Source organism: Nothoprocta perdicaria, unplaced genomic scaffold, assembly GCF_003342845.1.
Source record: "Nothoprocta perdicaria isolate Ctin4 unplaced genomic scaffold, notPer1 scaffold_48, whole genome shotgun sequence".
Taxonomy (NCBI): domain Eukaryota; kingdom Metazoa; phylum Chordata; class Aves; order Tinamiformes; family Tinamidae; genus Nothoprocta; species Nothoprocta perdicaria.
In genome coordinates, this window is record NW_020455732.1 from 1,518,815 (window position 1) to 1,533,842 (window position 15,028).

Below are 15,028 nucleotides of genomic sequence, written 5' to 3' on the forward strand. Positions count from 1 at the left end.
AAAAAAAAAAAAAAAAGCTAGAAATCACCAAAAACTCTATATTTACTTTTCTCAACAAGAAGCAATGTAATGATACTTGTATAAAAATCTGCAAATTGAACATACTGATTAGAAAAAAAATAACAGTTCCCAAACTAGTCTTCATCTTTTCCATGACAGGTCATAGTCTATTTGTTCTCAATATAGTCTCTATTCCTACACAATTTCTACAGTCCTCTTTACATTTTCTGCCGCTCCTTGCACCTCATCTCTTTCCAATGACTACTGAAGTCATACCTGATGTAAAAAATAAATAAATTTTAAATGTCTACACATGCAACCAACTGTCTTCAACTCCGCTGCAGCCCATAGAAATCCCACAAATGATTAAGAATGACTATATTCAGTTATTGTATTGTTCAGTCATTTGAAAATGATTCTGTTCGGTTCAGTACTCTTACATTCAGTTTCAGCTAACATTAACACCAAACATTAACTATTAAAAATTGTTTCAAAAGAGCTTATTAAAAGAAGGCCAGGAGACAGCACATAACTTACAGAAAATGAACACAGTTTTTAACTACAAGAATAGTCATGTGTTGTTAAGGGAGCTTTTTGCTCTGCCTTTTTAATAGATGCAATAAAATAGGAACTCAAATGATATACAGCATCTAAAAACTGTTGGAATGCTCTTAAAATGTCAGTCTTGCAGATAATATCACATCTATTTAATTTGGGGGGAAAAGTGACTTGATGCTATAGATACAAGTACAGATATAGTTGTAGAGATATATGGGCGTTTATATATAAATATGTATGTATGTACATGTGTGCATCGATATATAAAAATGTATGAAAGAATCTTTCATTCTTTGACTAAAAGCCAACATTGAATATCAAAAGAAAACCAACTTTTCAGACACAAGATGAAAGCACTTTAATTCAAAAATTCTTGAAAATAAAATATGACTTATTTTGCATTGAGAAGTGTATAATCAAACACAACGAAATACTTTTGAAACAGATAACATAAACAGATAATTATTCCCAGCAAGTAGAGGAATACAGCAACACATCTAGCAGCACTTCTTGTCAGAATTTTGGAACTGTTGAAAATAACATCACAAAAAGTAAATGTGCTGTTGTAAAAGAACAGCTCTACCTGCTGCAACTCATTTCAGGTAAAGAAGTTGGTTCTTATTTGACACATCTCAAGGAACTGGAGATTTAGGGCAAGCCAGTTTAGTGCTACTCCACCCCACAAGCACTCACCTTGGCTGAAATCTTTCGGATCCAGTGACAGGCTATAGCCAGGGAGTGTTTCCAAAAGCAACTTGTAGCAGGCCCTCCAGCCAGGTTCTGGTATGCTAGGGGCCACACACTGCATTGCTGCTACGCGCTTGAAAAAAGCAGATTTTCGGTGAAAGCCAATGCATTCGTAGAGCTCAGAAAGAATGCTGTACCGTTGGATTTTTTCTTCTTCTGAAAGCTAAAATTTAAAAGGGAAAGAAAAAAGGAATACCTTCATCAATATCTTACAGATGACATGAAAGTAAAAAGTAACATGAAAAGAATGTAGTAGACATTTTCCAACTTTATGAAAAGCCAGTGATTTTGTGTTCAATTGGTCTTAAAATCTCCTACTGCCAGGAAAACTTAAGCTTCTAGTTCAACAACTAACAAGAGCAGTATATATAAGTTTATCAGCCTTTTCTGTCTACAATATTAATAAGTAGAAGGTCAAAACAGGCAATAATAACTACACTATTTCCCATTTTATGGAAGATACTTAGTGTGGTATCTGTATGTGCGATTAGAACTCAAAAATACACCACCTCCGGAAAGCACTGATCTAGAGTGCTAGAGATTTTCAAAGCTTTAAGAGTAAACATACTAGTTAACTTTGAAATCTCAGGCTATGATATTAAGGAATCTGTTGTCCCAACTATATGTACCTCAAATCTTTTGAATTACAAAATGTGAATATCATGATTCTACACAGATGGCCTACCAGAGAGGAAGAATGTGGCAAAAGGTGAAGTCCAGATCAGCTTAAGCTTGAATTAGGCTTGATAGGAAACTGCTGACGTGGACTTCTTTGCTTATTCATACTGTATTCATACCTCACGTAATCATTCTTTCCTCTCTATTGTAAATAAAAATCTTACTTTGAAAAAAAGCCAAGAAAAAACTTCTGCAGGAAGTCTCAAAGCTTCCAGGTACTTTAATTCCACATCGCAGCCACAAGCAATGAGCTCTGAAAGCGAATCACTGTGAGGGTGACAAAGCACTGGAACAGGCTGCCCAGAGAGGTTGTGGAGTCTCCTTCTTTGGAGATCTTTAAAACCCGCTTGGATGCAGCCCTGTGCCACGTGCTGTAGGTGACCCTGCGTGAGCAGGGCGGTTGGACTCGATGACCTCTGAGGTCCCTTCCAACCTTCGGCATTCTATGATTCTATGAATCAATGCTGACATCTAGTGCACAAAACACAGTGTGCACATCCAAGAGCATTATAAAAGATTTTAAATTATGGCAAATTATTCTGAAAAATGGCTCAGCGGGTTTAGAGGCATTTAAAACAACAAGCTTCACACACACAAAAAAATGTGCTAATGGAGAAGAAACAGCACTTCTGCAACTCATTCTCTGAGATGGAAAATATCCATCGGGGAAGTCTGCATGTCTAACTCCAACTATCACAACTCTTGCAAACTCAAATGACAATCCCAGCCACAGTAATAGCTTTGACAGAAATAATTAAGAATATAGGTTTTATAAGTGAAGTCCTGAAATACGTTTTAGTCGCTTAAATCCTAACACACTTGTTAAAACTGGTTTCAAAAGTCATTGCCAATTTTGAAAATACTGATACAGACCCTGCGGAGACCTATAGTCTTCAGAAGGGACTATGACCTTATCTGACATCTAAAATCTTAAAAAGAGAAACAGATCAGCAAGTGACTTTGTGCAGTTTTAATCTTTTTGAAGCTGAAGCTGCTGTTAGTCACGAAATGAGCAGCACAACATACACAATGCAAATATGCAGCTCCTGCATAAAAAAGACTAGCCCTGCAACAAAGCATGTCTAAGGGCAATTGCACTAAACTGAAAAGTTTCGTGACTCAAAGATCTTGGAAAGAACTAAAGGCACAAAATGAAGACAGAGAATTTCTTAAGAACAGTTTGGCTGAGTCCTCAGAAGCCAAAGAGCCTCAGAAGAAGAAAGGTGGTAGACTAAGGTCACCTATCCTAGCACGTAGAAAGAGAAGGAAACTTCAATTGTATTTTTCTTTTTGCCATTCATGTCATTAACAAAAGAAAAAAAGGATAACCAAAAAAAAAATTGGCAGCAGAGCTGGAAAAGGCGTGAACACATCATCAAATATAGAAGTCAGAAGAGTTTACAGGGTATCAAACCTGTTTCTCAGATACAGATTTCTGACAGTGTATATGCATCTATGGAAACTATTCAAATATGTTAAAAAGATCTCAAGAAAAGCTGTTGCCTCTCTGATAATGGTCCGTATTAATAGCGAGCACTCTTGTTCATCTGAATTTTTATCATGACTTTTTTCTCTTTCCCTGTTAAACATTAATATATTTGAATTCATTTTTAATGCTGTTACCTAACTAATTGCTTAAGTTTTGCCCACAAAGTTGCTCACATATCTTTCGTAGTGGCAGCAAATTGCTTGTGCTTCCTCAACATAACGAGGACAAAATTTTGCCTTTTCCCCCAGCCTAACCAGCTCGATGCTATCACCCCAGCATTCAAAAAATTCAAGTTAAATAAATAAATAAGTAAAAGAAAATCCCACAGATATCCCAAATCAATTGCTTCTGGGAAGCCTGTAGCTGGCATTCTGCAGGCCATTTAGCGTAGCAACCACAATGTTCTTTCCTGGCCTTACAAATCTATAAACACTTAAGGCTTATTAAGTGGTGGGAAATACCCAATGGTTGAAGCCTAGCATCTGTTCTAGTTGGTTAATTTTCATCTAACTATTAAAGCAAAACAAACTAACAATTACATCTCTAAACGCCCTTGTTCACCACACAAGCCACTGGGCCATTTTTTTCTCAGGCCTTTTCTAAGTCAGGCTTTCAGCAGGGTAGCTGCTTATTTGATTTTTAATTATTCCCTCCTATATTAAAATAAGCTTCTAGTCATCTTTCTCAATTTTAAATTGGATGTTACAACTTATTCCCCATAATTGGATACAAAGATGAGATTTATTACCCTGCAGCTCTCCTCTAACCAGAAAACATCAATTACATAATTCTTTTCTACAATGGATAGGAGATGAAAGGTATGGAAAGAAACTTGTATTACTTTTTATCAGAAGCATACACTTTCCTCTTTTGTTGTTTTTTATTGTGTTGATATTTCTTCTATCTCCCTGCAATAAAACTACACAATTCTTTAGTTTGTTTCTTTTTAACTTACAAAAAGATGAGTCTTCCTTTATTCGAAATTCAAAGTACCACTATTATCTGCCTCCCTCCTCTGTACTATAAATCTTGAGTAACTGTGAATATAACTTTCAGTCATTCCACACACTATGGGAAACAGATCCCTCAACACTGGAAAGATTTATCTTCCTCGTATTTCTACAAAGCACAAACACTTCTGCTTTGTAGAAGCAAATTTGTAAGCAGATGAATGCAATGTTGTCCATCTTGTAACCTTGCTGATTCATTGTTATTGTGTTAACAAGTTTAGCTAGTATCCTAAAACTCATGCTCAAAAAAAAAACACTTCACAGAGTTGTTTCAAATTAGAAATGAAAATAATCAAATCTTCACTCCTGCCCTCAAATGAGAAGGTTCTGACATTCTTCCTCCTCCACATGTTCTGCCTACACAAGAAAGAAAGGCCAAAAGAGACTCTACTCTCAAATGAAGTCCTCATGTTTTCACATGAGCTCTGAATACTCCTTTTTAACTGCACTCAGAGATGTGAAAGTCCTTGGAAGTCAAGTGCTGGCGAGGAAGTAAAGTCCTGGTGAGGAAGCTAGTGGCACAGAAAAGGAACTTGATTTTCCTGAATCTAAGCAACTTTTATGCTTTTAGTACACTATATTACAGGAGAACAGAAAAAGGACTGGAGTTCGTGCACTGACCTGACGAAGGTTGATATAAACTGCATTCTGAAGAAACTCAGAAGCTTCCATGCTCCTTTTCTGTATTGCAAGGACTCTCACGGCCTTCACACAGGCTTCCAGTTCAATCACACCAGCGTTCTTGTACTTGAAGAGAGAAATAAAAATAATAATATTAAAGCATGGCAACTGTTATATTTGTCAAGACTTCTCTTCAGCACACAAATTAGTTGTCACAGCTCCCAAAGTCAGCAGCTCTTGAATGCTACTGACTATACTATTAAACACCTGAGTGAAAATTAAAGTATCACGCAAAACATTATTAGGCAAAACAACAATTTGCAACATCCTCACTCAACTTTTATCATTTTAAAGACACAGCAGAGTTTCACTGAATTCATGTAAGAAGAAAAAGTCACAACGCAAGCGATATACAAGCTAAAAGGTATTAATGTTATTTCCCATGAAATAACATGAGAAAAAATAACAACTTTAGTTTTCCTGCTACAAACCTATCTTTAGTTAAAACATTACCACTGATTACAAATTAATTACAAATCATTCTTATTTTTCTAATACACAGTTGGCAATATCATCTCTAAATGAATATTTCAGTTACACTGCACAACTTGCTTGAGAGGAAACAACTTACACACACATTGATCTGTTTGAGTTCAGACAATAAATGCAAACAATTTTCTATACAAGCAATCTGATCTCATTATTTTCTCAAATAATGCTGATATTAGACATCTGAGTATGCCTATCACCTATGCAAGTTAAACTCTTTTGAGGTATTCATCATGTTAGAAATTTAATGAGGGAAATAATGCTCAGAGTGAAATAAAAGACTAATTTTCCACAGAATTACAATTACATATTTCTTTCTCGGGTATTTGAGACAGCAACAAAAAAAATGTTTAAAAGTCTATGAAGGTTTCTTCAGCTCAGTGATAGGTCTTAAGCAGATCAATAAAAAAAAATTCTTGGTTATTTGCAAGTGAAGGCAGAGAAGCAGATTTGTTACTTGGAGAGAGCACAATGGATATTATATTCATATAATGGATAATATTATAACCAAAATACAAATAATCTGTCTTAAACTTAGCCCAATAACTAATCTTAAAAATACTTTCTTTCTAGATAAGTAACTTTTCATTATGCTAACATAAGAAGTTGAATATACACTGCAGAATTATTGTGGTATTTAAGGACATATTATTCATCTGAAATCAGTCCTAAAATCTTTGGTGTTTATTGCACCTGATCATAATTAACTGATGTGCACAATGTCTCTTTTGGGCACATTCAGAGAGTCTCTCTTTGCTACAACCATGGAAAGGACATATTTTTTTCACATCATTATCGTCATATCTCTCTCACTTGATTTTAGAAGTATCTTTTTTATAGAGCTAACTGAAACAAACAGGTGATTAAAGCATAAGTGAAGTACTATTTAGTAGTACAACTACAGCTATTTTTAGGGTTGATGTGGATACGGAGCCATTGCTGTCACAGTATGAAACGAGAATTTTTTTCCAGATTATGGGAACATTAAACTACCTTGCTACCACATTCACTCAGCATTCTCACACTAATCTAGAAAAATGCTCCAGCAGAACTGAAAACCTATTTTTTTGCACATACTCATTAAAAAATTCTAATCTTCTACATTTTCTCAGTCACACCTACCTCTGTGCATGCTCTAAATACTAGACTCTCTGAACAGTCCTGTAAAATGACACCCATGATCAGCAATCCCTGTATCAACTCTCAAACACAAACCGCAGAAATCATTCCAGCAGTCACAATAAATAGGCATCCAGCTCACGCAACACATAAAAGCACCGATAACGTCACTGCCATATGTACTGAAGTCCCTAAAACTACTTAATAATTAACAGAACCTTCCAAATACAATTCCCTTTAGAGTGCTTTAAAAATAAGAAATTAAGAAATTAATCCAAAATGGGTGAAAATAGACACAGTAAATAGTATAACTCTATACACTGAAATTTTGGGTACCATCTTTAGTGTCAAAGTCATGCGATTCCCAGGCTCTAAATCAAGCATTTATTAAAATAGTACAAAATACTCCTCCTTCTCCCTCTATGCTTACTTTTTTGTACACGCGTTAAAATATCCTCCCCAAGGTTCAACATTTCATTATCTACAAGAAATTTCATGTTACAATGAAGTAGGACTACCTTGCTGTAATAAGAAATGGCTTCTTTATATTTATCTATGATGTCCTCAGGACTAAGGCAATTCTTGGCACGTCCTATCTCAGCACTGGTATCTGCATTGATACCATTTGAAGTCAGGGCCCCTAAAACAGAAGAGGAGAGGAAATGAGCAGAAATACTATTAGTTACTATATAATATCTAAGAGAAAAAAAAATGTTGTAGATGTTATCAAAACATACACAAAGAATAAATAAACCAGGCCATATCTAGAAAACAAGTGATCTCATTTGCTACGCTTTTTACTAAGCTCTCTTAATAAAGAAAACAAATGAAAAATGAATTCAATTACAAAACAACAAACAAGAAATAACCTTACACTTATTAAAAGACAAGTATATTCATAATATTTTACACTGATCTGTATATTTGGACAAGGGAAAAATACTACACTGTTAAAATGAGATTAGAGACAAATTTGAGTATTTGCTTTTAATCTTTTGATTAGCTTTTCATTTACTTATAAATGGAATTTCTAGAGGATACATAAGAAAGAGATTGTGCAGTATGTTATTATAAACTAATTATTAGAAGAGTAACCTCCTCTTCCAATCACTTAAATCACAATCACTTATAGCTAATACTTCTATTCCCTATCTCCAACCCCAGACAACTACTAAACTATTAAAAAACACATACACACACAAATACACACCCCTGAGGCCAATAAAACGAGAAATTAGATTTCATATACAGTAAAGAAAAAGAGAGAGAGAAGTTTACATACATAAGGCATGAGAATCTGAGATAGAACACAAAAAAAAATCTGGGGTATTGCACGGAACATAAGTTTAACTTTTGAACCTAAATTTATTGCAGAATTAATATAAGAAATTAAACACATACATCAAAGATCTGTAAGGATTCTATGCCCTTTTAAATGTTAATCTGTAACAAACTTCATGCCTAACTTTCTACTGTAATTTATTTCTCCAGGATGTTTCTCTGTGTTCCAGAGCTGGTCCAAGCTCCTTGAACAGTTACGGTTAAGAACTACTGTGAAAGTTGCTTCTTACTCTCTCTGTGCCACTAAAAAAAAGAGAAGATTTTGGAAACATGCATGAAAATAATGTACCTGGATCAATGAGAACTTCCTGTGCCCCTAAAAGGAGGAACAAAAATGATTTCTTTTCAGCCTTTAATACAGCCAACAAAACAAGCTCTTACAATATAGTTTATAACTATCATCAAGTTTGAACAAAATAATAAAATTTATTAGAATCAGCATTCCTATATTGAAGGACTGCCAAACATATAAGTAATCACCATATGTTAAATCTAATTTTGTCAAAAAATGCAAAATTCCTCTAACATTGTCATTAATTTTGAGACAAATCAACAAGTGACTAATTTTTCACAGTGCATTTTAAAGTCAAATCCTTTCTTTTTTTTTAATCCTTTTTATTTCTTGTTTTAGTTGGCAAGTTTCTATGACAGTCCACTTAGTATATTTTAATAATCAAGGTCCAACGGTTCTTACATTTCTGTATGGGAACTCATTTAATCGACACAATACTCTAGAGTAACATTTTTAAGTAACTGTAACCAATATATCCCTTATAATTGTCATTTAATTTCACTCCATGAATTTTTTCATCCATTTGAAAACAGCTTACCCAACAAGTGAGGCTGCAGAGGGTTGACAGAGCTGCTGAAGGTAAACTAGTTTAATTGGAAATATAATATCTTTGACCCTAAGCTTTCATCAAAAATGACAATAAAATTGTCAAGACTGAGAGCTTAGCAGCCCAAAGCTCCATGAGAGTGGCAGGACTTCAATTGATTTTCTCACTCTCCAGACTAGTGAACTACAAATTTAGGTTCAGATCAAGAAGAGACTCCAAGACTTCACTCAGGTTTCCTCATTCTTAGTGGGGAACGAGAAAGTCTGACGATAAAATTAAGAGCCTAGCACTCCAATCAAAATAAAATACATTTATTTGTTATAACAACTTTGTGCTATGAGAAAGATACTGCAGGCAAGTGGTTCAGGTGAGACCATATGGAAGAAATTTATCTTTGGAAAAACCAAGGCTACACATCTACTTTACTCAGGCAAATATTTTCAATGTGATGTTATTGAATAATTCTCTTGTGAATGAATTACTCCTAAATAGCAACACATCTTCTATGGAGTTTCAAAGGAAACTGAAAGGTTCACCGCCAAAAATTCTGCTGGCTGCAACACTTCCCAAGTACTTGTGAAATACGACATTATAATTGTGTTCAGCAGAAAATAACACCTCTCAAAGTTGTGTTTTATGCTATAGAAAGAGAGACAGTATTGCTTCTCTCCCCAGATTTTTTTTTTTTAATAAAGCAGATACCACACCATTTACTGAGTAGCCAGTCTTGCACAAGAGTCCCAAAACTGCCAACTAGTGTAAGCCACAAGAGACTCAAGAGGAACAGGTTTTTCTTGGCTAGGTCTGGGCACAAGGGGCATAACAAGAAGAGGCTGAAGCTACACGTGCTAGAAGAGGGGCAATTCCAGGCAGATCAGGAAGATAAAAAGATAACTGGCACATCTGTATTCCTTAAAAGTGGATGTGAGCTGAAAACAAGTTTCAACTATATCTTGGTGGAGGTAGAATTTGGAAATCCAAGACCTTTTTGAAATCTGGACTGACTCTGCAGAGAGCTACACTGGACTTAGTTCCCTAAGTTAAACCCTTTCCTCACAATCTTAGTCATATCAAGATAACTGTATAAAAAAGGTTGCAATTTTTGAAAAAGGGCTTTAATGAAAGGCATTGCAGAATCAGCAAAAGGCAAGGAAAAGAATCTGTCAGAAGATGGAGGAAAATGACTTCACTATCTTTTGGGCTAGATATTAGAGTTCAACATTTCAGATACCTAAACATAAAAGGTCATAGCCAAAGTAAGGGAACAGTATCTCATGCACCATTAAGTACCACTTTTATCTGAAAGGAATAACAAAAAAAAAAATCAATTTGTCATCATTTTATTAATGTTGAGTTCAAAGTTTCTCAAAAAAATCTTGGCACACCGAGTTCATAGCTTTAAAGCAAGATGCAATAACAAGCTTGCATACTAACAGTGACAGAATGATTCTGAGTTACAAAATAGCTTATCAACAAAACCAATTATATACCCCAAATATATCTTATTCAATTATTTTTACTGATGGGATTTATCTTTCATATCTACTAAAAAGGAGAACCTTTTAGCAAAGAGGAGAGAACCAATATTAAACACACAGTTATACAGTTAAATATTTGCTGGAAAGTGGGGAAAGGTTCCTAACTGGGTGACATTATACCATAGTAGCCCACTTAAAAAAACACTTATAGGTCTTAAAACCAAATGAACAGATTGTAATCCCTATATACTGTATGTATACCTGGAATTCTCTCCAGAAATAAGGCAATTTTAATTGTTGACCCTCAAATTATCTGCAGTTAATGCACATCTTTTGTAGTAAAGATGTCACAAAGAGTGGGATTGCTAGGTTGTGATTTACATATGAATAAACTTGGGGCTTTTCTGAATGAAGGAATTATTTTTAATCACACCACACACCAAAGAGTTACTGGCAGTTAAACTAAGCTTCTACTTCTTTTAATACTGTACAGGAACGTAAGTATGTAAAAAGCAGTGACTGAACTGGGTTAGACCCAGCTGGACTGGGTCTGTCCAGGTTACTAGTCTAACTTCCATAAAACATGTAAAACAAAGCCAGCTTTTACGATACGTTTCCTAGTTTACAATCACTTGTAGCTCAAATTTTCTGAGGCAGTTTTCCCATATTTGAGAAATCAAAAACAGATATTTTTTCCATGAATCCCACCCAGTCTGTCCTGGAAGCTACCTCAATTTTCAATTTTCATTTTTTTCCCCCACCTGTTATTTCTCCTAATAATTCTATATATGTTAAGCAGGACATGTCCCCAATGTCATATCAGCATCATATAATTATTATATTAGTGATGCAATCTAAGAGTTTATAAAAAGCATGCTGAACCTTAAAAGCAATGCTCGTTTATAAGTATATTTTAACAATGATATTTATTAAATGCTGGCTTTGCAACAGCAAAACATCTTAGCATAAATATACCTAACCTTTCCTTATCACATGTGCGGTTCTTCCACACCATATATGTTTTCTGAAAACCGTCCACATTTCCTTGATCCTAAATTTTAACAATCAGATGATTGGTGGAAATCTTTACAATTCTTTGTAAAGCACACATGCTGACATTAGTCTCACAAAAATCATTAATGTAAAAATTTCAGAAAGAAGTATCACTCTAGTTTGCTTCAGTTCATTGTTATGTGCAAAATTTTACTAAAAGTACAAAGTGGGGAGGATATTGCCATTACTGAACATGTGGAAAGCAGAACAGAAATGAACTCCAGCACTTACCTGGTCTGTGCCTGTTGCCTGCCTCGGCAGAAAGTGAACCCCCTTGTGTCCTACGAGTTCCAGCTTTACCTCCAGTACCACCAGGGTAATGATAGATGACTGATGCTGAACATAGCCCTTCCAGAGCAGCTGGAGATTAAAGAACCAACAGATCAGTAGAGTCAATTCATTTAAATGAAGTGTCATGCAGTAGAGTCAGTTTATTTACATGAACATGAAGTGTATTCTCAGCAGAGAACCTAGTGACAATGGGAAGGCTATAAAACAATCCTTCTGGAAGCCAATTCCAAGCACATAAAAGATGTCAGGGTGACTGGGAATAGCAAACACAGATTTTTAGAGGATAAATAACTCCTCATCAACCTCATCACCTTCTACAAGGGGATGACTGGCTCAGCAGACAATAGAAAAGCAATGGGCACTGCATAGCTTGATTTTAGCACGGCCTTTGATGTGATCTCCCATAGCAACCTTACAGCCAAATTCATGAGATAGGATTTGAAAAACGAACCATCAAGTGGGGGACTGCCTGGATTTCCAGACTCAAAGAATGAGACCAGCAGGACAAAGTCCAACTGCTTGCCAGTTGCTTGTGGTGTCTGACAAGGTCAATACTGGGACCTGCATTCTTTAATGTCTTTATTAACAGTCTGAATAACTGCATAGAGCTCACTCTCAAAAAGTTCACAGATTATATGAAATTTTGGAGGGGGAGAAAGGGCATTTTCATGCTCTTTTCATGGTCTGCACAAGCAGGTAAGGTTTCCTTTCCTTTCCTGCTTGAAGAAACCTAAGCAATTTAATCTTTTTTTTAATTTTTGCTTTAATTCTTAGTCACTCTTGACATTTTGATCACCTAAAATTGTTCCTCCTGTTCATAGTACAGAAAGAATATTATAGAAGATGGTTGGATTTCCCACTATCACCAATTAATCCTACCTCCAAGCCACAAAAAGTCATTTACAGACCGCAGAAGTTCCACAGCCATGTGATAATGCACCAAAGAATCCTGTAACATCCCAGCTTGCAAACACAGGTCACCAACATGTTTCCTCATCCGGCCTTGACAACGCTTCTTATAGTGCCTACAATATAAAAGACACAGTTTATAATTACTTCCAGGAAACATCTATTTGAGACAATACTTAACCTTTTTACTTTCCTTCTTAAGAATGTATGAGCATTAATTTACTCTCTAGGCAAGCATCCAGCATGATTCTAACCAGCATAATACACAAAAGAATCAATGTTCTGAGGAGATACAGAGAAACCAAATGCAGCTATATTTTGGCTATATAATATTAATAGACACAGCCAGATGAAGTTTGAAGATTGTTCTTCAGAACGCTTTAATAATATTTAATAATGGCATAAATTAAATAAAAATATACTAATAAAAAATAAAGGAGTGGTAATGTCTGTAAAGTAGTATTATCTCCTTAGAAATACCATGGCATAGTAAAAAATAGCACTTTTCTTTTGAAGGGATAATTAGTGGAAGAATTGATTAAGTCTACAACTACTTTCCACTTTTCTTCCGACTCCACACTTAGATACGCAACCCAACCACCATCATTTCAGTCAAAAACTGACAAGTTTCTGTTCCTATTCCTATTTATTCAAATAAAAGTTCAAACAGTAGCACCAATACAGCTCCTTTTCCAGCCCAGCCAAAAAGAATAAATAAGTAAAATAAAGCCTACATAAACACTTTCATACAACTGGAATGGCAATAAAGTACAGCATATTCATTAATTTCCTTTAAATTTTAAGGTATAAAGGCTAGGAGAGATGAGAACAATGAAAACATTTAATATTTACTACATGTTACTGGGTTTTGTTGAAGACAAGCATCAAACTGTAATGATGGTCCCTACATTCAACCATGAAATGATGTCTTATTTTTTAAAATTAGTTCAAACAAAAATAAAAAAGAAGAAAAAAAGAAGAGAAAAAGCTTATCAAGAGGTTAAGACAAAGCAGTCTGATCATGGCTCAGTTTGGGAACACAAAATTACAGGTAAGTTAGATGGAAAAACATGGAATCATGTATTTAAAAATCAAATAGAAAAGCAATCACAACAGTATTATTGACAAGAAGTGGAGAAGTATGTCTCCTATTGCTTATATATATATATATATATATATATAGCAAAAAAGGGGCAAATATATCCCATAAATCCATGTATATATATCACATCATATTCATAACTAATATGATGAAGAGGGCAACACCTAAAACTACAAAGACTTTTTTTCTTTATCTTTCAGATATGTCAAGAATTTGCATTACTTCTTATCTCCATTTTTCCAAACAGCTTGTAGTTTATGAATCTGTTTTTAGCAAAAAACAGTAAAATCTGAAGTGAAAACTAAAGCTGTTTTGCACAAACTAAGAATCCTAAATCTTAATGAGACTTCAATATAAGCTTTTGCTTTTACAGAAATACAATTGGTCAAAATGTTGTTATATCATCTTTTTTTATATTGCAAACCAGCAATCTTGCAATCTTTCTAATCTTGTAAACACTTTCTGTTCTCCTACACCACTCTCACTTAAATCAGAGCTTTGTTAGTCTCTGCATTTTAAAAGGCAAGGAACTTTATAAATGTCATATTTCTTTTAATATGTTACACAGAATAATTCAGAAATACTAACACTTCAAATTTCCTCTCCTTAAATTTTCAAATATTCTGTATCTTTATGAACAAGCTGCATTCCTTATTCTTGAAAAATCATCAAATATTTTAATAAGCACATACAAGATGATTTTTTTCATTATCATCCAAATTCTCTTTCCTGATATTAATTACTATACGAGTGTCTCATCATGATCTGTAACAGGTCTTTTTCTTTTTTCCCTCCAAATATTAGCATTATAGTCAAGAAACAAAGATTCTGAGGAGCTGAAAGGTTATATAAAATTTATTTTGAAGAATCTCCTCTCCAGAAGATCAAATGAGATCATTTCACAGTTTATACTGTCAACAATCAACAGGCTAGTAGCAACATTTTAAAATATAATAGGAAAATTTAGAGACTCAAGTGTAGAGCTCGAAATATCAAAAGCAAATGAAACATTTTATTTTCAAATTCCCAGATTGCATAATTTACTAATTTCTGCTTTTTGTACTTATCTGGAAGAAAATTTTAAAGAAAGTCCTTTTAAATAAACAGTATTCAAAAAACATATAATCTTAATAACACCATTAGACTTACATGAGATAGGCTAGAGTTTTTTTAGAGCAAGTAATATTTTCCAGAGTGCATATTTGCAAGTTCTTACATCTCTGTTCTAAAGTTGAAGTCCTACA

General features: G+C 34.5%; 1 protein-coding gene across 1 annotated transcript in view; it reads right to left on the bottom strand.

Annotated features, from left to right (window-relative positions):
* Positions 1–15,028, bottom strand: part of TRAPPC9 (trafficking protein particle complex 9) — a 374,540-nt gene that overhangs the window by 350,892 nt on the left and 8,620 nt on the right. The window contains exons 3-8 of the mRNA XM_026047148.1: positions 12,653–12,798; positions 11,714–11,842; positions 8,402–8,428; positions 7,290–7,411; positions 5,104–5,229; positions 1,252–1,468 (exon numbers count right to left, since the gene is read on the bottom strand). Coding sequence (XP_025902933.1) covers positions 1,252–1,468; positions 5,104–5,229; positions 7,290–7,411; positions 8,402–8,428; positions 11,714–11,842; positions 12,653–12,798 — 767 coding nt within the window. The remainder of the gene's footprint in view (positions 1–1,251; positions 1,469–5,103; positions 5,230–7,289; positions 7,412–8,401; positions 8,429–11,713; positions 11,843–12,652; positions 12,799–15,028) is intronic.